Source organism: Pseudorasbora parva, chromosome 8, assembly GCF_024679245.1.
Source record: "Pseudorasbora parva isolate DD20220531a chromosome 8, ASM2467924v1, whole genome shotgun sequence".
In the NCBI taxonomy this organism is placed as follows: domain Eukaryota; kingdom Metazoa; phylum Chordata; class Actinopteri; order Cypriniformes; family Gobionidae; genus Pseudorasbora; species Pseudorasbora parva.
Genome location: NC_090179.1, coordinates 32,617,530 through 32,644,050, shown reverse-complemented (window position 1 = coordinate 32,644,050; position 26,521 = coordinate 32,617,530). Strand labels below are relative to the sequence as shown.

At 36.0% G+C, this 26,521-nt stretch overlaps 2 protein-coding genes across 2 annotated transcripts in view; one reads left to right on the top strand and one right to left on the bottom strand.

Annotated features, from left to right (window-relative positions):
* Window positions 1–7,720, bottom strand: part of arhgap35a (Rho GTPase activating protein 35a) — a 95,092-nt gene extending 87,372 nt beyond the window's left edge. The window contains exon 1 of the mRNA XM_067450969.1: window positions 7,070–7,720. The gene's annotated coding sequence lies outside the window, so the exon portion shown is untranslated. The remainder of the gene's footprint in view (window positions 1–7,069) is intronic.
* A 2,292-nt stretch (window positions 7,721–10,012) lies between these two features.
* ap2s1 (adaptor related protein complex 2 subunit sigma 1) lies at window positions 10,013–21,581 on the top strand. The gene is made up of 5 exons (XM_067450968.1): window positions 10,013–10,159; window positions 10,902–11,051; window positions 11,525–11,638; window positions 18,010–18,069; window positions 20,454–21,581. The coding sequence occupies exons 1-5, from the start codon at window positions 10,157–10,159 to the stop codon at window positions 20,553–20,555; spliced, it is 429 nt and encodes a 142-aa protein (XP_067307069.1). The 5' UTR covers window positions 10,013–10,156; the 3' UTR covers window positions 20,556–21,581.
* The last annotated feature ends 4,940 nt before the right edge of the window (window positions 21,582–26,521 follow it).

Below are 26,521 nucleotides of genomic sequence, written 5' to 3'. Positions count from 1 at the left end.
TGGTAATGTTCTGGCAACCTCAGCTGCCATTTACTGTAAATTTCATGGGGATTTTTTTGTCAGTGAAGGCTCTCATGTAGTAAAATGCAAGCAAGAATATTTGGCCAAAAAAGCTAATGAAATTTAATTTTCTGTTTCGGTCAAAATAGTTTTGGATCATTGGACGACTTGACCGTGTCAGTGTCTACACAGTACACAAAATTGATAAGATAAATTAGTCTCTAAAACAAGACTGGTATTGTCCACCATGTGGATGCACTTCACCATGAGAGAACTTTACAACTGGTTTATCACAACACCCTGAAAATCATACTGAATTTAAATTACCCAATGACCTCAATTTAATTACCAAAATGTTATTCTCAGTTTTCGCCTAAAGAAAATATTATATATATACTTTCGATTTTACTTTCACTTTAGACATAACTGACTGTTTTTATATATGTTGTGTTTGATGAAGTAAGACGGTAAGACAGTTCAGTAAGACTACTTAGTCCAGTAATCACGTGTCTGAAAGGCGCTCGTGCGCTCAGCGAATGAAACCGGCAAGGCTTTAAAACGAGGCTAAACACCCCTTAACTTTAGTGCATATGATTGGTTATTTGTTCATATCAGCGCGTAGACACACAGTCAAATAGAGCAGAAATAAACTGAGATAAATATTTAAAACGAAGAGAAAGAGAAATAATTAAATGCAGCAACACCCCCCCCCCCCCCCCCCAAAAAAAAACCCGCAATTCAAAGCACGTATTGACGAGACACTTATTACGAGAAGAGGAGACACAAGATCAGGTTCACGAGAACGTGATGAGCAAATAGAGACCAATTTTTTCTTCAAGCATGATATAGAGCCAAAAGATGGTTACAACTAGACAGCTTGAAGTGCTCAAAATGCTAAAGGAAAATGCTGCCTTCATCACATTTTTTACATTTTCGTACCGACTTGGTACTAATGTCAGTACCTATGACAACACTAGTTAGAAAATTAGCTAAGATAAGCTAAAAGTTTAACATTTAAAGCAGCTTGTTACAAAATAAGCTACAGGGCAAAAGTACCTTTCTACATTTATGTTGTTCATAAATGTAAAAAAAATATTTTTGAGAAGAATTAACTGGGAAAAAAAAACCTGCATCATTCAAATAATGATGCAACTACAGACAAATCGATATTTGTAGCAACACTATACACCCAACACTGTTTTAGGGTGGTTGCTAAGGCTAGAGGTTTGCTTAAATCCCAACCCCAAGTATGAGCAATACTGATAGTGATGCTTGCCTTAGCAAGTACAACTAATCATTCAGTTGTGATGCTGAATACAAGGAGAAAATGGAACTGGAAAAATAAATGAGAAGGATTAAATTACCAATCACCCTTTCTGCAACGTTTGGCAAGTGGACGTGTCTTATGGGCCAGAGACTTGGCAGGTGAACAGTGGCTAGTGCTGAAGACATAGCGAAAGGGCTTAGATTAGGGATGCACCGAATATTCGGCAACCGAAATTATTCGGCCGAAAATAGCCAAAAAAAGCACTTTCGGCATTCGGCCGAATAAGTAAAAAGGCCGAATAATTTTGGCCGAACAATGACGTTTTTAATGACGCGATCAAAAAGTAACCCACGTAGAGTGAGAGCTGCGTGCTTTATGCAGCAAACATGTCAGCAGTGTGGAAGCACTGTTTAGTGCTGAAATTTAGTGCTCATGTCATCGATGAGAAGAGGAACCGACTTTCATGTGAGAAAGCAGAGAAGCTACTTTTCATAAAGAAGAACCTGCCACTTTTCCTGAAGAAGTAGGCTAAGTAGGCTTATGTCTAAGACAGTTATTTATTTGTTGTGGGTTCATCCACATTTTTTGCACTATTCAATGCACATTAGTTGTTGTAGACATACAGAGTTACATTCTTTCAGCAGTCAGTTATAGGCCTAACATAGGCTATTCAAGAAGGGGGGCTTCTAAGATGGCCAAATAAAAATATATTTTTTATTTTACTAATTATTTATTTTAAGTTATGTTGTGCTTAGTTTGTATAATATCTGCTGGAATGTTAAAAAAAAATCCAGTGTTAAATAAATATTTTGAAATTGTATTTTTGTTATTTGATTTATTTCTCTGAAAAGCAACACAAAATAGTAAAAAGCAAATTTTTACTATTTAATTATTGTAATGGTAAAAAAAAAATTGCCAAATAAATGGAAAAAATGCGAAACACCGCGTTCGGTATTCGGCCTTCGGTCTTCGGCCAAGCATTTCATTATTATTCGGTTTCGGCTTCGGCCAAGAATTTCATTTCGGTGCATCCCTAGCTTAGATGGATCGCAGATGCTTCTGTTTGTGCAAATCACACTTATATTAGCAAAGGTGGAAAGCATTTAGAGGTGTGCTTGTCCAGCAAATGTCCCTATTAATACTAATGTCATTGTCAACTACAAATGTCTAAATATCACACTTATAATGGACAAAATAATACATTAGGTTTCTGGTCTCAGATCTGGACGGCATGGTGACAGAATCACGTTAGCTGAAATATATATGAGAGATAACGTGAACAGGGCTGAGGAATGAGAGATTAAACTCTCATAAGCCCATGACGTTTATCTAGCGTTTCTATCGGCCTGCTCGAAATGTTTTTGAATTCTGGGAAAGCAAAGCCGCTCCTACAACAGATTGCAATCCCAGTGTCTCCCCGAGTTCTGTCTACCTGTTCAAAGTTACCGAGACAAGACATGACAACAAATCAGTTATAATGAAAACTCAAATGCAATCATTTACACACCCTCATGTTGTTTCAAACATTCTTGTGCGGTGCTCAAAAGCAGCAGAATCTAGCTCCTCTTTTCTATACAATGAAAACATGTATCATACAGGTTTGGAACAGCAAGGTGAATAAAAGATGAGAGATGAGTCATTTTTGGGAGAGCTACCCCTGTAAAAACATTCACTTATGAAACCATCCACAACCTTAGCTATTAACCTTCACTCAGAGCACATGCTACTGAGGAGAAACATGGCAGTTGTGCTCGAAGCCAAAAGAGTTTGATTACATTGAATCCTCCTGCATTCTTCACATTTCAGCCAAGGGGCTCGGAGGGGTCGCAGGGTCTGCGTTCAGAAATGAAAGATCATAGGAAGGAACACATGCTTCACTTGAACAATTTAAAGTCTCTAAAGTTCAGACATTGTAACAGGGAGGCAGTATAACAGGTATGATGAGCTTTATTAGGCATTTGCGTTACCACTGTTTCTGGGCGAGGCAAGCAGGTAAAAATGTCCCATTTACCTACTATTCATGTCTTTTATCTGACCAGATTTACTAACAGCTTGCACCAGCACAAAACATCTTTTGCCATTAATTGCGATGAAAAGCGATGAAATTGCGACGAAAAGGCGTGGACAGGGCTATTTTTGTGACTGACCTTATTTCATATGCATTTCTAGGGGTTTTCCTTTCAGATGCAAAAGTTATGGGAGGAGAGTATTTAAATGACTTACTACTGTTCATGCTTGTCAAGTTACTGTAGTTAAATGTACCGCCATTAATAAGCACAAAAAAGCACACTTAAAGGGGTAAACCACGATTTCACTTTTCTAACTTTAGCTAGTGTGTAATGTTAGCCAAGAAATCTAGACACACCCTAGCGGCAGCCAATTTAATCTGCCCGCAAGTATCGTCTAGGAACTCTCAATACCCTTCTGAGCTGTATTCCCCTCACTCTGGACGGACCAATCACATCGTGTATAGAGTCGGCGGGCAGGGCCATAATGACGACGGCCGAGTTGCGTTTGCGTGCTTCTAGTAAACACAGAAACTGGTGAACGGTGGCGGCCTTTCGTATCAGCTTTGACCACGACTCTGGAAGACTTGGAGTTAAGCTTTTCTCTGAGAAAAGAACGGCACTGAAGTCATTCTTAAAAAGGGAAGATGTGTTCGGGGTTTTGCCGACCGGATACGGCGAATTTTTAATCTATCACCAAGCTCTATTTCACCTTCGTTGCTCTAGCCGGTGGTAGTGCTATCCTATCGCGTGCAAAGGGAGTTTGAAAGACAACCGTTTTTTTATATATTTTATTTTACTTACTTGTGTGACATTTACCATGGACGGCAAAGTAAGAATTTCATTGCACAGGGAAACATGCTTTCTGTCTGTACATATGACAATAAACACTTTGAACTTTTATCCCACTCCTCAGATTGAGCCCTGTCTATGGTGAGTTTCCAGACCAAACATCTTGATGTGGGTCTGGCTTCTCAGGCTAGTGTAATGTTACTGTTTGAGCATAAACAACATCTGCAAAGTTACAACGTTCAAAGTTTAAAGCAAAGGGAGATATTTGCTTTTAAAGAAATCAATTTCTAAGGACTACAGCAAACAGCTGGTAGGGACTACAGACTTTCCTCCAGGGTTGCTGACATCACCAGCCCCAATATTTACATAAACCCCTCCTCAGAGAATTTTTTATTGCTGTGGAGAAGAATTGTTGTGGTAAAGATTTTACGGAGGAAAGCTTCCACAATCTTTGCGAGTTCAACTCAGGAGCTCTTGGTAGATTGGCTTTGTCATTACTGAAATTATCTAGCTGTGTCCGTTTTCTTTCATTTGCGCGCTTTCAGTAGATCACACACAGAACTTTACACTCCCATTTGCGCTTTTTTTAGAACTACGCTCTTATGCCTACTTGCCGTTTAGTAAGTCTGGCCCTTAAAGGGATATTTCACCCAGAAATAAATATTCTGTCATTCACTCACTTTTATGTCGTTCTAAACCTGTATGACTGACTGACTTCTGTAAAACACAAAAAAGACACTATATTTTATAGACCGCTGGCTGGGCTTTCATTGTATGAACATTTAAAAATATATTTATATATGTATATATAAAACGTAACTTTTATGATGTGGCTTTTTTGTGAAAAAAATTTTTTACAATGTGATTCATTCGGAAACGCATTTTTTTTTTTTTTGGAAAAAAAGAATGAATGTCCAACCTAAAACCTATCAGTGAGGCACAAACAAATGATCCACTAATTTGCCAAATCAGTAGCAAACTGCCCGAGTGCACTAAATATATTCTTGTGTTCCAAAGAAGAAAGTTAGCCATATAGTTTTGGAATGACACGAGTGTGAGTAAATAACGACAGAATTTTCATTTTAGAGTGAACTCTTTCTTTAAACGCCTCGTAAAAGTGCAGAATAATAAGTGAAATGAGCCTCTCTCCTAATACTCCCATGGGAAATGGCCCCAGAGTTTGACTGAACAGACATTCCAACCCTTATCGTTCATTCCTGATTTGATGAACTTTCATCTGCATGACTTTATCTAAGGAACACCGACTCATTTTTACTCAATCAGTCAACAAATTCCTCACTGTCTGACTTAGGCACTCGCTGATATTCTTGTGCAGTTTAAGAGCTACATCATGTCTTCCCTGAAGAAATAACAGTCCGATTCAACTGATATTCCATTGTCAAGGGGGCTTAAAAATAATGCCTTTAAAGCAAGAAGGCAACACATTACTAAAGGGTTTCAGCTAGGAGCCAAAGACCAATCTGTTACAAAATGGACAGTTGAGCAGTAGAACAAAATATACACCATCATCAAACACAAAAACACCAATCTTGAATATTTCAAATAACCTGGACTGTGCCAGATAAAGTCTAGTCAGGGAATTTACTCAAGTTAGATAAAGAGTAATCTTAAAATAAGTTAATCATGAGTACTGACAGTTCAGTATATTAGCCAGGTCAGTTAGTAGCCGATTTATTAATAAATAGTAATAACAACATCTGCATTTGCCAATAACTACAACGCAACTTATTAAAAGAAGTATCTGTAATGCAATTAAATGATAGCAGCACTATTTCAGCCAATACAACGACTAGTTCTTTATAATAACCTTAAAGCAATGGATACTGCCTGACAATATGTAATTTGCTAGTTCCTTTGACCAAGCATTTAAACCCCAGGGGTCTGACGGAGTTATAGCTTACTCAATTTGCTGTAACTTCAGTCATGATGAGGCATAAATGAATATATTCACACTATTGTGAAAACTTCAGCACATTAGCTACCCAAGTCATACTGAAGTACCAGTTGCCCAGCATGTTCTGGTATAGGTCACTCACTACCAGCTGTTTTTAAAAACAAATAGAAACTAAAATCTTCCTAAACAAACCATAAATTTCACAAAAAGTAATTTAGAACCAGCACTTGCACACAAAAAAACAAAAAACCACAACAACTAAAAGAATAACTATACTGTTGTGTCACAAAATGTGCATGTTTTACTACTCTGAAATATGTTTTATAATTATATGCATTCTTTAATAAACACATTCCAAATGGACATTCGATTTATTATTCTGGTTGGTAACTCATTCATTCTACTTTCTTAACAATAACAAAACTTAAAATCTATTTGTGCTAAATATAAATATGAATGTGTTAACTGTAAAAATGTTATTTAATAGCTTGACTGACTGCGTCTGAAATGCCCTTTTTGTGGACATGTGAGGAATTAAATAATTTATAAATTTATGTTGTATATTTTGAATGGGTGTTGTATGACCCAAAACTCTGAATTTTGGCTTAATCTAGATATTCATGCTAATTGTAAATTAGATAATATACGACCAAACTCTAATATCATAAAATCAGAATATTATTGCGAATTTTAACACAGACTTGAAAATCAAACGTCATTCAAACATTATTTAATCCATTTCTATCTGGATTTACAAAAATCCCAGCAACGATAATGTTACTGGCTTTATCATAACCCAAAGTGGAAATGAAATTGTAAATGTAAAACATCTTTGACCTGAAATTTGTCACATAGCCCACTGCCTGCCTGACAGCTGTAAGGATAGGTATGATATGAGAACATGTTTAAAGGCAAAGACGTAACAAACTCTTGATCTATCACAGTTATAGTTAACAAATCTACATACATCCCTCTAGTTTTCCCAATACGAATTAAAATAGCCCGATAAAATAGTTTTATAGCTACAAAGCCAGTTTGCTTACAAGATAGACAATCTAGAAGAAGGAAAAGAAAAGGACTGGTGCATACCACAGCATGCCTCCCTCTCGCTTCTTTCACTCCTTTATCTGCAGCAGCAGTAACCGGCTCAGAAATTCATCAAGATGAGGAATAACAATAATAATAGTCCAGCAGTAGTCCCATAAACATCGGCGTTTCCCTTCTGTGGCTGTCCGATCGCGACACAATCTCTTCGGTCAATGACTGATTGTATTCTGAAAGTTTTCAACAATCTGATTTGTGTTTCTCTTCCCAAATGCCGCACAAAAGACACAAAAAAGCATCGAGGAAAAAACACCCTGGAATATCAGAACACTGTTTCTTGTTGGAAAGGAGGGGGCGTTGAAGGAGAGAGAGGGAAAAACAGCTTTGTATCGTTGTGTCTTCCCTTGGGTTCACCACGTTGTTTTTGAGCACTTATAATTTCCTTTGTTGTGTCCAAAACATCTTGAGTTGTCCATGTTTATCACACCTATCAGCCGTCAACACGCGGTCTGTGAGGAACAACGCAGGTCTCCGGCGGAAAAAATGAGTTCTCGCAGCATAAAGGCGAAATTCAGTGACGGTGCGTGTGTGAATGTGTGTGTTAATGTGTTTTTTCAGCTTCCCAATAATGGCGGCCCTTCTCCCGTTCTCGGTCTCTCCTCCCTCCTCTGTAGTCTCGCGCATGGACACAATTACCGAGCGCGCGCTCTCTCACACATAGTTACGCCAGCACATACATGTAAAGGTACTGTTTACAGTGCAATTGCCAATTGGGATTGGTGCTATCATTACTGCTTTTTTTCTCCATAAACAGATACTACTAGTCAGTAACATTTTTTCTCGCTATATAGGCCTATATAAAAGAGTACGGGTAAAGTTGTAAAAAGGGCTCAATCTCAATCTCAAGTATACAACTTTGAATCAAATGTCCAAATACAAAAAAAATATGTGGTTTGTTTGGGTTTTATAAACAATTGCATGGTTTATAAAAGAATACAAATTTAAAAAAAATATTAAAACTTAAATTCTAATATGTTTATGTGTAATATCTGTTGAGTAAACAAGTGAACTTATTTACAGAAGAATATCTAATAATGGAATTGTTTAACTGAAATTTCTTAATTATTGAAGTTGAACCATGTTACCAGGACATTATTTTTACCAGATTTTTTTCATAAAAAGCAAGAGCAAGCTATCACCAAGGTTATTATTGTCAATTAGAACTACAATATATATATATATATATATATATATATATATATATATATATATATATATATATATATATATATATATATATATATATATATATATATATATATATATATACATATATATATATATATATATATATATACACATATATATATAATTTTTTAAATAAATAAATAGCTAAATAAAAACTAAATCTTAAAACATGAAAATTAATTAAATCTAAATAGCTTTAATAATAGTAGGCCTATAAATAATGCTGAAATAACACTGGTTGTCATGTTTTCTTATTGTCAATTGAATGAAAAGCCAATAATACACTATTTAATGACAAGTCCCTTTGTAACAACTTACCCCAATGGTGGCCCAAGAAATATTTGCTGCAATAAATGGTGTAACGACCACCTTTGTGGCATTTTTGATTAACACTCGCCCGTATAATCGCCCAATAATTTCCAATAATAACCCTCCCTGTAGCCCAAAGTTATATATATATATATATATATATATATATATATATATATATATATATATATATATATATATATATATATATATATATATATAGCCTATAAAAAAAAGAAAAAATAGCCTATTTATATATCCCCCCCCCCCCAACCCAACCAAAGCAATTGCCATCTGCTTTAGCTCTTCAAAGGTTTCTGTTCAGTTTTTTCCATCTCACCGTCATTATTCATGCTATGGATTATGTGAGTCCAATCAGAAAAAGTCCCTTTGTGTAAAAGGAAAATAAAAAGAGCTCTCGTGCTTTCTGTTGTGTGGTTCTGTTGGTTGTAAAATGAAAGAAACAGAAGCTAAATCCAGTTATTTGCAGTTATTCGTAGTATTTATCATGACACTGACATAGTTCATTCGTTTAAAAAAAAAGAGAGCAGCCTTTCACAACAAACTGTTTTTGGTGAAGTGAAGAAACTGCGAAAGGTCTCTGCTCCCACCTCTAGACTGCAGCTGAAATATTTCTAAGTCCCAAGGGCCACCACATTCTTCGCTCTCACAGTTGTGCAATCTCTGAACAATCAGAGCCCCAACCCCCCTCTGAATATGTGCAGAGACCCTGTCCAAGTTTTCTGGACAATGTTCTGTAGACAAACTTAATATGAAGCACAGAACACAAGTGTGGTGATGTAAGACAGATATGATCATCCAGTTTTGAAGATGTATCCCAAAAATATGGCAAGAAATGAGTAATGAGAAATTAGTTCAGACTGAACTCACATTAGGGCCACTGTCCAGATGTGGCTTTTCATGTTGTTGAAATGAGACTCACAAAATTAAATGCATAAAAATACATAAAAATATGATTATTTTTATATTTATTTAATGTTTTTTTTAGGCCTTCTGCATCACACTACACTAAACATATTTGAATCAATATTGGATGAATTGTCGTTGTTTATTAATTGTGTGTGTGTGTGTGTGTGTGTGTGTGTGTGTGTGTGTGTGTGTGTGTGTGTGTGTGTGTGTGTGTGTGTGTGTAGGCTATATATATATTAAATGAGTAAAATGTCTATAATATTATTTTTTTCTGGCTATTATTATTCACTTGCGCCCTTGGCTCTATTTAGTAACTAATCCCAAAGCAAAAGTTCTATCAAACATCTATGGTTTAATTCTACCTTTAAGTCATGTGCTATCACCGACAGTTCAACCCTGGTGTAAGATTGTAATTGTAGTATGGAAAACACATTCTCTTGATATCAATGTATGTATACAGCTAACTGACAAAACTACATTACCCATCATTCCTAGCACAAACGGCCCTCTACTCGCATCCTGTCCGGTTAAGATAGCGGGCGGCTACAGAACCTAAACCAGGCTGAGGCTGCTTTATTTCCTAATTAAATCGATTAAACAGATTAATATAACCCAGGCCACCGTGAGCGATAAATACAGAGCACAATGGTAAGTGTAGATGCAAAGTTTTGCTTGTTCAAATCATCATTTTGAGTAGTGTGAGTATCTGTTTTTCTCGGCTAACATGCTAGTATTTATGCCGATTATAACAACACGACCAAGGTCATAAATAACATTGTATAGAGAAAATGTATTGACTATAATATTCAAGAGAAAAAGGCAGCCTTTTATTACTCTAATCCGGGTCAGAATAAAAACAACGCTGAATGAATGAAGCTAAATGCTAATGCCTAACGTTAGTTTGATGCAAACGCTGTATAACCTGTCTAGTATAACGTTATATGTTTTCTCATTTAAATAATATAAAGCACAATACGTTTAATGGTGGTACTCATCTTAACTGCACTGTCATTATAGATAACTGTATAGAAAGCTAGATCCTTTATTAATCCCAATGGGGAAATTGTAATGCATAAGCAGCCACACTTCTCAGGAAATACACTACTATACAAAAATAAGCATGTTATACACTAAATAAAGATTAACAGTGTACACATATACAGTATAAACACAATGCACAAAAATACCAACAGTAAATAAATACGTATACAGCATAACTGCACAGGGTACACAAAAATGCACAGGAAATACATGGTTGCAATTACAAGAGAGGCTGTTATGTCTACAAACATACTAACAAGCATTAAATATGTCAGGTTCATGCTTCTGCAGCTGTATTGAATAATATTGGATGATTTGTGATACTTAAGTCTAAACTTTTCTTCTGCAGATCCGCTTTATCCTCATCCAGAATCGAGCAGGAAAGACTAGGCTGGCCAAGTGGTACATGCAGTTCGATGATGATGAGAAGCAGAAGCTGATTGAAGAGGTTCACGCCGTAGTGACAGTCCGTGATGCCAAACACACCAACTTTGTAGAGGTACAACACCTTACCATTAACGTTTTAGACTATATGGTTCAGAGATGAGTTACTGTCCATTGCAGTTAGATAATTAGTGTAATGTTGCATAAAGAATGGTGATCTGATCCAGGGGATTTCAGGATGATTTTGAGACAATGTTTATTGTAAATTTTAAGTCAAATGTTTCTCTTCAGGTAGAAACATTATGTAAACATTTTCTAGTTAAAAGTTCTTTAATTTTGGCTTGGGTAAAATGACAGTAAAAACTCAATTTGGTTTCTTAATGTCTATATATAGTTGCATTTATGCTTTCGAAAGGAAGTTCCTCACAAGTTGATAATATTTAGGGGCACCAAAAAGTAATCAGTTTCAAAAATGATTTGTGAAAAATAAAGGGAAAAAAAGGTTTTAGCCAGGACATTTTCAATTCCTTAATCAAACTGTGTTTATATGTTGGCCTTAGATGTTACTGATTGTTTTTTCCTCTGCAGTTCAGAAATTTCAAGATCATTTACAGGCGGTACGCCGGCCTGTACTTCTGCATCTGTGTGGATGTGACAGACAATAACCTGGCTTACCTGGAAGCTATTCATAACTTTGTTGAGGTAAATCATACTGAATCTAATTTTAAGTTAAAGGGTTAGTTTACCCAAAAATGAAAATTACCCTATGATTTACTCACCCTCAATTGATCCTAGGTGTATATCACCTTCTTCTTTCAGACGAATACAATCTGAGTTTATATTTTAAGTATCCTTGTGTTTCCAAGCATTATAATGGCAGTGAATGGCAGCCCAAAATTTGAAACTCATAAAAGTGCATCAATCCATTATAAAAGTAATCCATACGGCTCTGGGGGGTTAATAAAGGCATTCTGAGGTGAAGCGATATAGTCTCAAAATTATATCATGATATTTCAAGAATATTTGCGATAATGATACTTATGATGAAAAATATATGGAACAGTTTTATTGGTGATTGCAGGTGGTAGGCAGCAGCATTTATTAGTGCAAACAAAATGAAGGGCATTTTCCATCCTTTTCCAATGAGCTACTGTCATTGATGAGAGAATACTTAATTCAAAGTGTAAAATCTATTGTCATAAGGTGGCAGCAGCAGCATCAGTATAGTGCAATAGTAGTGACACAGTCAAATGTAAGCAAAGTTTAAAAAAAAGTAGCCGTGGTACATTTCACTGGAAATCTTAAGTAAAAGTATAACATTATTCCTAACATTTTAGTTTAACAATAATGATAGACAAAGAAATTTATGCCATGGTATGTCTGTATATTCGATTCTGATTGGCTGGAAGGTGTACAATAAAATCGTTTGATGCAGAGGTAGTTTCAAGTCAGTTGAATCGCCTTTCTATATTAATGCGCTGTTTTAATTGAAGCGCTCGCACACACACAGGCCTACGTATGCCGCATACAGAGAGCAGAGATCGCATTCATGAGCACAGAAACGTATTAACGCTGTGTGATTTTAAGCAATAAAATAGCTAAGCTACTGGATCACTACATTATATTTCTCAGCAATGATGGGGTTACATTGCTATTTTTAAGTAATAAACGTACATTTTCATTCTTAAGAGATACGCTGAACAGACACAGTCATGCAGGTATGACTCTCCCTCTCTCGCTTTATAATTAATTCAAATAGATGCTATGATTCATTCATTCAAATAAATGTAATCTTACACTTTACTATATATCTGTGTCTGATTCAAAGCGAGCAGAATGCTGAATCTCACAAGCCAAAACTGATGATAATAGCCATCAATTTTACCCTTCCAGTCAAATAGTGTGCTGCAAACATCAGTAACAGCTTATCAATGTTTTGTCAGTAGTCAAGAGGTCTGACCGCTCCCTTTTTAGGTGCACTGGAGGCTGAAATGCTGATATAACTGATATCACATGATGATAAAAATGTATTCTGGCGTTATCGTGAACAGCATGATATGGCACACCATGTCATGTGTGTGATGATGATATACATATTTAAGATGTCCAGTCTAGGAAAATGGGCATCTTCACCCTTCATTGAAACATTCTTAAAAATGTGTTAAAAGATTTTGTAAGTATATTGCATAGTATTGCATAGTGCTTTGTCAATTGTTTTATTTGTTATAACGCAATGAAACACCATGGCCAGGCTGTCATATAAAGAAATGCAGAAACAATAGAGATCCAACGAAATATTAATAATTGATTATGTTGTCGTCAGTGTATTCTTTTTTCCTGTGAGCTTGTTGGTTTTCTATGCATTTTTGGCGTAGTAAAATAAAATCTGTAGCGTTAGTTCGCCTTTTTTGGCAAAAAAGATGAATAGCTTAAAGGGGGGGGTGAAATGCTGTTTCATGCATACTGAGCTTTTTACACTGTTAAAGACTTGGATTCCCATCCTAAACATAGACAAAGTTTTAAAAAACTAATGATGGACGTTTGATGGAGTATTTCTGTGTTAAGAATACTCCTTCCGGTTTCTCACAAGTTTCAGAGAGTTTTTTTCAAGTATGGGTCGGCTTGACGTTAATATACCGGAAGGTCCTTGTATGGGCCGTACGGGCTCTTCTCCCGGTAGGGTGCGCGCGCGCACGCGTGACTAGAGCGAGAGAGGAAATGCACGGCCGTAATTACTTGCTCAGCTGCAGATCCAGTCGTCCGTGAACACTAATGTCGGTTATAGTCCGCGCCGCGCTCCACTTCATTCCTCCACTTTGACATTAAGCGAACTTCAACGCTTCAGCACAGCATTCCGGGAAGGCAGCGCTGCATTTGAACCGATTTGAACGCAGAAATGCTTCAGTCGCATCACAAAGTGGATCTCCACACTCCAAGAATCCAGTGTGTTTTTGACGGAGCCGTCCCAGCGATAAAGGTTCGGTCCTGCTTTGGAAGCAGCCGGTGAGTAAAACTGCTTCAAATGTCTGTGCTGTTGCTTATCGTCGCGTATGTAAACATCAGTAAACGACACGTGCTTCGTCATTCAAATGCGCTAACAGACTTCATTGCTGTTCTATGTAACTGTTATAACGTTTCACTAGTCTGACGTGCAAAACCGTTTTGCTTGCTACTAAGGTTTGGTCGCATACAATAGTCCATAAACCGAATCATGTCCTCATAAACTGAGAGTAAAGACAAATGTTGACAGGCCACTAAATACAGTACATACCACAGAGACGGACGTCCTGCTGTTGCTGTTTCTATTTCAGCCTCCGAATTAGATTCTGGATCATATCTATTAGCTGAGATCGATAGCAAGGGTTTCTCCACTTGAGGACGTCACCGCTTTACGCATTCGTCATTCTTTAGCTCTGCCCACACGATACGCCTCCAGGCGCTCGTTTTTTTCCGGAAAGACTCGGTACAGCCCTTATTTCTTTTACAAATATAATACAACTAAAGACTTTTCAGAGATATGAAGGATGCAATACTACTCTATAGGTACTCAAGATTGACATGAGATTGACTGAAACTGAGTGTTTCACCCCCCCCTTTAACCAATTAAGTGTTTGTTTTTTTCCTTCCCTCCTATTTGATATATTTTATATATATAATATTTATTCCTCACATTTTGATGGTTTAATCACACTTTTTTTTGTCATTAAAAACAAATCCTTTCCGGACATTTTTTTTTTTTTGGCCTGTACTGTATAATGATCCTTTGATCTTTCGAATCCCACTAAATAAAATACAAAATCATTATGTGTTCTGCATTCAATTGAGCAGCTAAATGGTCTAATCAGCACATTTCCTGAGCATTAAATTGATTATGCTGCACAGAATCCATAATTAAATATCTGAAGCTTAAATCAAAATGAGATATGCAGGAATTTCAGGTTTCTAGCTTTGAAACGTCAGGAGATTAGCTTTAATGTAGGCCCTTAATGTGCAGCATGGAAAATGTGCTTTTCATTGATGTTTAGAAGTGATTGCCTGTTTCTTATTCCATAAGCTTCTAGTCTTTAAAAGAAATGCTTTGCTTCATGATGTTTCTGTATTTGCTCTGAAATGGCTTTAAGTGTAATTTCCCGGTTTTCAAACAGATTCGAATTGTTTAATGCAAGCAGAAAAAGGAATTTAAAAGCTTAACTTATCAAACAAGGTAGAATAATTCTGATTGCCTAAATTAGGACTGTCAAAGTGATTTAAAATTGTTCATATAATTAATTATACAATGTGGTACATCAAATTTGGCTGAGAAATTATTCATAATTAGTCATTGTTGTGTAAAAAAAAAAAAAAAACTAAACTAAATATTACAAACAAAGCTTAGAAAAATTAATAGTTTTGGCTGAACTATACCTTTAATGTTTGTTTTTATTAATATGGAAATATGAAATTATTTCTAATGAAATTAGATTCTAAATTAGAAACTGCCAGTAGGTGGCGGTAAAGGTCTTAATGATTAAGTTAGTGAGTCATTCATTTGATTCATTCAGGATTGAAGTAAATGGTTCAATTAAATAAATGTTCTATATTTTAGTTCAATAATATTTAATACTTTGACGTCCTTTTGAGATCTGTTGGTACTAAATACTATTTGTGCAATAATTATGGTCCATTAATGACCACTTAAAATATTTTTCTTCTAATATTTCTATTGTTTATTTTACAATTAGTGTAGTAATTAAAGTAAAATAGAGAATTCCAATGCAACAAGGCAAATTAGTAATTTTGTGGCTAGAAAAATAATAATTTTCATTTGTAATGCCATTACACACATACAAGTGCATGTATGGCTCTTTAATAAATAATAGTCTAGTTGCTCAACGTATTGAAGATCATAACTGCTTACTTATTTGTAGGTTTTACATTTTAATATTTAGACATGGTCAAACACTAGATTTCTGTAAATGTGAAATTTTAAAACGTTATTACCCCCTTCCTCAACTTTGAAAAATAGTACCTCACAAGTAGGAACTTTCTGAGGGGGACATTTGTTCCCGGAACTTCATTTAGACCCTGGTCCCTGGACACCTGAATTCAATGATTTAAAGGGATGTCCCAATACTTTTTGCAATATAGTGTATGAAGGCTAAAAAAAAAACAATCTCCAAATTCAATGATGACATTACTATGCTATTTAGTTTTATTTTAGTAAAGCTTAGTAGGCTATATATTAAATAACAAGTATAATGTCATGAAACATGATATACTAAAAGAACAAAAAAAAATGGCAACAATATTGTTTGTCAGTTATGTGGCGGTTGAAACACAGAGTATCACCCCAAAGTCCCTAGTTCCTGGGGAAAGTTCTTGCAGTGGAATTAAAAAGCATCGTCAATAAAAACATTGAAAACCTTAAATTAGCTGATCAGCTTACAGTGTAAGGCTCTTCAATTTCTATTGTCAGTTGCGCTTGTTCCTGTTGCTTGTCCTCGATCTGGCAACCTGTGTGAGAGTTGAGTCTGAAGAGGTCTCCAATATTTTGAATATGGACACCAGTACACATAGTGAGGCCAGCAGGGGGTGCTCACCCTGTGGTCTGTGTGGGTCCTAACACCCCAGTATAGTGATGGGGACACTATACTGTCAAAGAGCACCGTCCTTCGGATGAGACGTTAAACCGAGGTCCTGACTCTCTGTGGTCATTAAAAATCCCATGGCACTTCTCGTAAAAGAGTAGGGGTGTAACCCCGGTGTCCTGGCCAAATTCCCTTGATTGGCCCTTACCAATCATGGCCTCCTAATAATCCCCATCCACTGAATTGGCTCTATCACCCTCTCTCTTCTCCACCTATCGCTGGTGTGTGGTGAGCGCACTGGCGCCGTTGTACTGTGGCTGCCGTCGCATCATCCAAGTGGATACTGCACACTGGTGGTGGTTGAGGAGAGACCCCTGACATGAGTGTGAAGCGCTTTGGGTGTACAGTAGTACATTTGAAAGCGCTATATAAATGCCTCATTCATTCATTCATTCATTTCAACTGCTAGCTGGAAATATGACATAATGCACATTAAAGTCATTGGTATTATGTAACTTTTTATAGTCAAACAATATTGAATATATTGTAAGTATACTGTTAACCCTTCCTGGACACATTTCCAATCTAAATGCAATTTAATGTAATGAAAAAATATGCCTTAGCAAGTCCTCTCACCAGGTAAATAAGGAGTGCTGGAGTCTGTGGGTGTCATTTTCCATGTCTGAGAGACAAATGGAATGTGTCCGTGAGGGAAACCAGCGGCCAGGAGTTCAAGAACATTGTGACATGGAATTCTAGGACTTCCTCTGACCCTCACTGTAAACAACTCCCCAACATATCCCCACTTCACTTCTGCCCAAACCAGCCCACTTTGCTGAATAACATTGCATTAAGAACAAACAAACGCCTGGGTCACCAACCTAAAACGGTCAACAGCTACTTAGCCTTGGTTTTGCTGCTACTTATTGAGGTGAACAATATGCCGCTGTGGTTATCCGAAATCAACCCAAACAAGAAAACACACCCCTCCCTTCATTGCTCCACCCCAAAAACAAACATACATTGGAAGAGTGATGTCTCTTTATCAAATCTGAAGCGAAGATGACGAATGAATGAAAAGGAAAAACACATGCGTATATACAAGCCAGAGTTGGTAATTAGTCGCCAGCAGCTCCAAACAAACATTACACTTAACTGTCCTGTTACTACAGCAAACATTACGACACCATATCTTGGTTCTGTGAAACATCAAAACCAGTGTTGCTCGTGTATGGAGCAGGCCTTCTCACTTCGCTCTCTCCAGCACTAGAAAGCTTTTTTAGTAATGTCTCTCAGCCATCTCACTTTCTACACTCTTTCTTAAAATCTCTCTTGCTCACACTCTCCATTAATGGACACATCCCCCGACTGCTTATTGCCTACAAGTGTCGGTCCGATCCACTTTAAACAGTTTCTCAGAAATGGCTTACTGCACCTTTAAGTGTATCCTGAGTAGATGCTGCCATGAATGGATTGGAACTGATCTGTATTTCTCTTCTTCCACAGGTTTTGAATGAGTATTTCCACAATGTGTGTGAATTAGACCTGGTCTTCAATTTCTACAAGGTAAGTTTTAACTAATATTACGAATATTACACCAATATCTAGATAGATTTTAGAAGCAGCTTACAATAGAGCATACGAGACTTTCATTCATTTTATATATATATATATATATATATATATATATATATATATATATATATATATATATATATATATATATATTGTGTGTATGTATGAATGAATGGAAGTCCCTTATGGTAAATGGACTGCATTTATATAGCGCATCCAAAGCGCTTTACATTTTTGCCTCACATTCACCCATTCATACACCGACGGCGATGTCAGCCATGTAAGGCACCATCCAGCTTGTCAGGAGCAGCTGGGGTTAGGTGTCTTGGTCAAGGACACCTCGACACTTGGTCAGGTAGAACCGGGGATCGAACCACCAACCTTTCGGTTTGTAGACAATCTACATGAACCACTGAGCCACTGCCGCCTTATGCTCACCAAGGCTGCATTTAATAGAAATATTACAATTTGAACTAAATGTTTAGAATAGAATGTAAAAGAATAGAAAGTTCAAAAGGAATTATTTGAAATAGAAATATTTTGTAACAAATGGATTTACTGTCGCTTTTGATCAATTGGATGCGTCCTTAGCGAATACAATTATATTCTTTCTAAAACATTTGACTGACATAATTAGCATTAGCACTTGCCTTAACCAATCAGAGGCCTTATTGTTAAAATAAACGCTTGGTTGCATTTATCCTTGGTGTGTTTCTTTAAGAGGAGCATTTAGAGAAGCTTCACTGGCAGAAAAACAGCCCAAGCAGGGGAAAAAACTGTGAGGAAAAATATGCAATTAGCTCTCTATTTCAGCAGGAATGCAGCTCCATGGCAACAGTTATTTGATGCATAATTACAAGAGTCATACAATTAAGAACATCCACAACCATTCAGCATGAGTAGAAGTAATTATATAAAAAAAAGTTACCTTGGATAATTGCATTTGATTTGAGCTGAGCTAATTACCTGATGTATTTTTAATTCCACCTACTACATGAACATTTTGGCCCACACCAAAAGCACGCAGATTTTTTTTCTGATATGAAAACGGTATGTATATATATATATATATATATATATATATATATATATATATATATATATATATATATATCTTGAAACATTACTAAAATTATAAGTTCTTACATTTACCTAATAAAAATCAGACAGATTTCACAGCAATTAGAATTACTTGCTGAATTTTATTAGCTTTTTTTTTTACTTGCTAAAAGTATAAACTATCAATCAGACAACAGAAGGCGTGTAGTAGATTTTATCGAATTGTGTATGTTGAAAAGTTCGGGAATCCTATTACAAATCACACTGTACAACAAGGATCTAATAAACTTGGGTACGGCATATGTATGTAGACTGTAAAATTATGACATCTATTTGATCTTAGCGTTACTTCAGCGATTAGCATATGGCTTTCTATCAGTAGAAACCCTGGAGTATATTCGATTGATCGATTACCTTACCTCAGCTCATTCATCACAAACGATGAGTGTAATCTGACTCCTGCTGCGTTTGTGACACTCATTCAGCGGCTAAATCACAATATATTGAACAGACAAGTTCAGTTTTTAATTTTAGTGTCTGTTCTCTAACTGAACTAATTTTATGAAGATGAACATGGTGGTGGAAAAGTGAAAGTGGTCCAGTAGCGGTGGCTTTGGGAGTGGCCTCACAGGGCAGTGAAGCATTCTGGGAATTGTAGTCTTTCATTTCCATGAGACAAAATACATTTTCTGTCTTTTCTCAGTCTAGAAAGCACCAAATTCAAAAATAATTTCACATTTATACATTAATGACCCGGTTTAAATACAGATTCATCTTCCCAGCGCTGAAGTACCCCTTTAATATAAAGGAATAAAACATCATCAGCATGCGCTAGTGGTAAACAAATAGAGGAATTATGAATCACACTCAATTGCAATTGTGGTTTTTATGTGCACTGAAAAAAGAGGAAGCGTGACAGGAGAATATGGATGTGGTCATGGCTATAGGGAAAAGAGGCCAACTTGGCATGCCAATTTTGTAAATGGAGCTTGAGGTAAATAGGTTTGTGTTTTAGCGCCATGTCGTGTTGATCAATACATCATTTCATGTTGCAACTTTCATTGGCTAGTCAGTAGACTTAGGTCATAGCAGAAAACACTGAGATGATCATGCTAAATTTCTGGCTGTCTTTGGTCACAAGTTCTCACACTTTACAACGTAGGACCACCATAGGAACCACAAACACAGAAATCGCCACGATTGGACATCTTTTGTCTGGGACCACCTAAAATCGTACAATGTGTACCAGGCACTAGAAGGGTTACTTTTTTTTGTTTTTTGAATTGCTAAATATTGAAAATGCTGCTGTGTTTCAGGTCTACACAGTGGTGGACGAGATGTTTCTGGCAGGAGAGATCAGAGAGACCAGCCAGACGAAGGTGCTCAAGCAGCTGCTCATGCTGCAGTCTCTGGAGTAAAGAGCCTACTGCTGTCCATCCAACCCGTCACTCACTCAATCAAGCACCATTGCAGCAGGCTCCGCCCACCCCAGCTGCAGCCAAGCCATATTATTTGTACACATGGATGTCGTCTTGCTCAAATACATCCACAAGCATTTCACCTGTGCTTTAAATCTCACATCCACAATGAAGGATGTTGCCGTTCTGTTCTATAACTTAATCCTATTTTTTAACGCGGCTATGCATATGTAAAACCTCCCTGGTAATTGACCTAATTATTCTTTGGCATAGTCAGAATTGAATACTTAAGCAATTTTATAGCACAGTAGACTTCAGTGTGTCCGGCTGCCAACCTCTCCAAGCCCGTTCATTAACACTAACACAAATAATCATGTTGGCCAGAAACTGCCGTGGCACGGAAGCGTTGCTTCTATAATTGCAAGATCCATGAGCTGCACTACTAACAATGATAACTTGATTTTATCAAACAAATCCTCTCCAAACATTAATGAAAAGTTCAGTATGTCAAGTCAAAATCTGTGAAGGCTGTTTGTAACGTGTACATATACATTATATATGCATCTATTTTAAGTGTAATTGTATGAACTAACCCATCATTCCAGGCATCGAAAGTCTCAGTTGCCGCTCTTTGTAATTGCATTGAAGTCTTTTGGCTTTGTGGGAACTCGAGCCAGCGATTAGTGAACAAGGCAGAGTGAAAGAATGGAACTCTGGGGAAATGACAAAAGATGGTCTACTTTTAATTTCCCCTTTTGTGGTGCCGGTTCCCTCGCGCCAAGAGCTCTATGGCAACTGCTCAGCCTTGAAACGTTCCATTACAGTTGGAGAATCGTCTTTATTTTGTATGTGTGTTTTATATTGTCTTTCTTTTATTGTCTCTTGTGCTTTAGTCCAAAGTATTCTAGATCTGCCTATTTGTCCCTGTGAGATTGCAGAGTAAAAAGCTGATAGAAGTGGTGTTAGTCACGTATGTTTCTGTCAGTGTATATATCCATGAAGGTGAAATAAAGCAACTTAAAACTACTTCAAATGAGTATTTTTTTAAAACCTCAGGTTTTATAGACAATGCTTAAGATAGTCCCACACTAAAAAGCATGTTTGAACTGTTTTCTTTTAAGAAACGTTTATAAAAGCTACTTAGATGACCTATATGAACTAAGGCCAATCCTGTTCGAACCTAGACTAGTTCGAACCGAAGCCTCATCTGTGAAACCAGGCCTGCGGGCCATAGTAAGTTCGTGTTGAGCGCCGATCAGAGGGGTTTTTTCATGTTCTATACTGCCATCTATGGGAGACTGACGATTATGTAAATATTTGACGAGGTCATCACTGATGACAGCAATTATTTCCATTTCTGAGCGAACTGACATTCAGTTATAGCATTAACATGTGCATGTAATATAAATATAGTACAATAAAGGATCATTTGAAGTTAGCACGGTTATTAACATTTGTGAGTACTCAGTCGAGCTTTATTGATGACCGCGTGTTCAAGCCGGTTCAAACCCGTGTATGTCGGTCAAAATATGAGCTTGACGTTGAGTCTGAGATGACGACGTTTGGAACTTCTCCTGGTAACGTTAACGTTAGTTAATGCATTAACAAAAAATGACCAATGCATTTGTTGCAGATGTATTACTCTCTGTAAACGTTATAATGTTCTATTCGTTCGTAGTTTATTAACTATAGTTAATAAATTCTTTAGAAGTATTGTTTGTTAGTTCATGTTAACTAATGTCGTTGACAAATGGTAGCATAAGTGATTGCGTTTCAATGAAATGGGCAAAGGAAATCAGAGTAATTATATAGAAAAAATAGAACATTTGAACATGGTTTTATATAAATATAATTACTAAGTAATCATGATTAATGCCTGCCGAACTTAGCCCCGCCCACATTTTTTTTTAGGTCGGGCAGTTCAGACTAGAATTGAGTATGACCCATAGACCATAAAAAAATGACCACGTCAGGCTAGATTAATACATGTATTTTCATTTCATTTATTTTTATGCAACTCCTTAAAATAGGCAACATGTGGTTTGTGAGATTGATAAAAAAGAAAATGTAAATGTTAACTTTATAAATAATGGGTTTGTGTCCCATGATCTTGTGTATAATGTGACATTTGCTTTGCTTTACTTTTTTCATTACTTAAAAGAGGAAATTAAAGGGATAGTTCACCCAAAAATGAAAATTGTCATAATTTACTTACCCTCATGTTGCTCCAAACCTGTATGAGTTTTTGTTCTGCTGAACACAAAAGAAGATTGTTAAGAATGTTTGTAACTAAGCAGAGAGCAACCATCGACTAATAGGGGAAAAAATACTATGGAAGTCAATGGTTGCTCTATCTGCTTTGTTACATTCTTCCAAATATCTTCTTTTGTGTTCAGCAGAACAAAGAAACTCATACAGGTTTGGAACAACATGAGGGTGAGTAAATGACAATTAAAATTTTTGGGTGAACTATCCCTTTAATGACTCTTAGAATAGAAGAAATGTATATTTGTGGTAACATAAATGTAAAGCAAATGTAAATGTTTAAATTATTTAAAAATCTCACAAAAACATACATTTATTACATTAAATATCAGGGGCTCAAGAAAAAAGGAGAAAAAAAAAAAGATTTAGCAATTTTTTAAAACAAGAAAATTTAAGTAGATTGCATAACACACCTTTAATGCTCTAAACCAGATTCTGATTAACTGTTGTACTATGCAACATTGTTAGAAAATAAAGTTAAATGTGATTCTGAACACTAGCGATTCTTAAAAGAACCTTAAATGCCAACAAGGTTCCATGTAAGGAGAAATGTCTTAAATGATAATGTATGCTTTGTAGGTTAAATGGGTTCATTCAGATTTGTTTAGTGATTGTGCTTTTATGAGCTGCTTAATTTATAAAATTGTTTATATATTTAAAATGAAAAAATAAATCAAAGTCCATTAAATGGTCCCATGATGGGAATTCCTAAAAGGTTCCATTTACTGTATGATGCACCATAGAACCATTTGTTCAAAGAATATAATTCATTACTATTTGCAATGGTGGTTATTTTGTATGAATTTGATATTCTGCTTACTGCATATTAATATATTATGCGTTAATGATGGCTAGGTTTAGTGGTGGCACGAATGGCATTGTATGAATTCAAACGAACTCGCCACCACATATGATTACATTTCTTAGTATTTTATTAAAGTATTTGATTTCCCTATGAATGTCACATTTTATCCATGTCCCCATAGAAATGGAGAAAAACATCATTTGTTGAACAAAATTGCAAACAACGACAGCAAAAAACAGACAATAGAAAAAAATACTTATCACACAACATAAAAAAAACAAGCAAACTTTTATTATAATCTTAATCTTTAAAACCAACAAGCACCCCTCCCCCCAAACACTCCAATAGACAAATTCAATCTTATTTACAGCATAGTAGATTATCCAGATATACAGTATTTATGAATGAACAAATCACACTGGCTACTAAGCAACAACTGGTTATAGGCTGTACTTTGAACTACTCTTCAAATGCACTCCATGATATTTGGTTATGAAAATCGACCAAATTCCACTACATAAGCCATGAAATTTCATCTGGCTCAGACAGTGGAGTTGTTCTATAAGTACATCAATTAGTGAAATTTTGGCGAATTTTTGTGGGCAAAAAGTTCCATTGTCAATAGTGTAGCGATGAAGCACAGTTCACACAGAAGTCACTTTTAAACCAATGCAGCTTTCTGTTGGTCAAGAAAAGACAACAAGACCACTTGAACCCGTGGATGAAATGTGCATGGGGAAATCTTTTCGCTCTGGCATAAAATTCTCAATCGTGTGGGTTCCTATTGAAATGACTGAATTTTGCTTGCAATAATGTGCTCACCAATAGTAAATGTGACCACACCTTAATGATCATATTTGCATTTGCTTGATAAAATTTCACTGGCCAAAACAATAAATAAAAATTCAGTAATTTGAACAGAAATCTGGACTTTAACACGTGGGTCAAAAAGTTTGCCACACTATGAAAGCTTGTTTCCACCACAGAATAGAATTACATTTTTCCACAACAGAATTTAATTTAAAGACTTTTAATTTTTTTATTTAAAGAACTAATTTCTGACTTTTTTAGAATTGCGAGATATAAACTTTGCATTTTGCGAGTTTATATCTCGCAGTTCTGATAAAAAAGTCAGAATTGAGAGATAAGTTTTACAATTTGATTCAGTTCAGAATCAAATCATTCAGAATCATGCTTCCATACCACACAGATTTTGATAGTTCAATTTGGTCAAAAACATTTGCCACATTGACCAACAGAAAGTCGCTTCAAGGTACAGTCACAATAGCAAAGTTTTGCAGGTAAAATTGTGCGTGATCGATTTGAAAACGTTGCGGAACAGTGTAGCGACTTTTGAAGCATAGCTCACACAGAAGTCACTTTCAAACCAAGCAGCAAGCTTGAACACGAGCGAAATATGCGCGAGGAACTTCTTCACCTCTACATCAAAGCTTCAGATCGGACGGATTGGCTTTTGCTCTCGAGATTTTAAAGAGTAATTGTGATTGCCTCTTCTTAACACCATGTACTACATTTTAATGGGACAATACAATGCATGCAAATTTCAGGAAACAGTTTGGAATAATATTGGCGTCACATTAGAAGGAATATTCCAGGTTAAATATGTTGAGCTCAATGGACTGAGGTTAATCTATCTAACCTTGAATATTCTTATACTTTAAATCAAAACTGTGTTGAATATAAGTGGCTTAAATCAGTCAGACAAATCATTTGGTAAAAGTGAAAAAAAGAAAAGAAAAAAGGATGTAACAGTATAAGTGCATTTTAAAGAGCTTGAGAGCATGAGGCAGCCATGATTAAATGTGCCTCTTGAATCATGTAGAACAATCATGTGGTTAGTCAGTTAAGGCTGTGCTTGTACAAGAAAAGATGTGGCGATCATGACCCACCCCACATTTACGACTAACAGCATGTTCTTGTCCACAGCTGAGGTGGCAAGACTACTCCTTACCGCTGAAATGGTGTCAGACTAGTCTCAGTTGTTCTTTAGTAAGGAATGATTACTCCTCAAACAATAATCTCTCATTTAATATAATTAAATTACTATAAATTTTACAATTCTATAGTTACAGGATATAAACAGTCAAAAAAAGTGCACTTGCAGAGGAAAAAAAAGAAAGGAAAAAAAAAAAACATATCACATAGACAAAGTTTTTGAAACACAGATCAAAACAGGTCTGTCTGTGGTGCATAATGATGATGTCACTGAGGGAACGGGGCACCGTGCCGGTCATCACCTCTAGATCTCCCCGTCATGGGTAACCAGAGCAAACAGCGAACCCAAAATATGTACACTAGTTCTAAGTGTAAGATGAATTATGTCACAGCTGCACTGAAATGTTCTTCCATTCTAACAATATAGATATTCCCGTTTCACTTTTTACTACTACTATTACGAATAACGCAACTGTGAAAATGTTGAATCTCACAAAGAAATGTCTAAATATTACTATAACCCAGCAATAAAAAAATGATCAGGTTTAAAATTATTTATTTTATAATTTACTAATATAAATATTTTTCACTTTTGGGAGAAAATGTGCTTAATAGTCACCAAAATTGTCAAAATGCCAAAATTCTTAAATGTCCTGACATAACCTGTATTTTCTTCTAGTGCTGTCAAATCAATTAATCACAACCCAAAAAAAATTATTATTTTTTTTATAAAAAAATTATTTTATATATATTTTAGATGTGATTAATCGATTTGACAATCAAAATTAATTTATTTTGGCTTCAGGGTGAAATATGTTCTTGAGTTTTTGGGAGATTCACCCATACAGACTCCAGAAGTTTCAATTTAATGATTGATTTTTGTACGCAATTTTTAGATATTACATTTTTAAGAAACGTTAAAGCCCAGAGTCATTCTAAA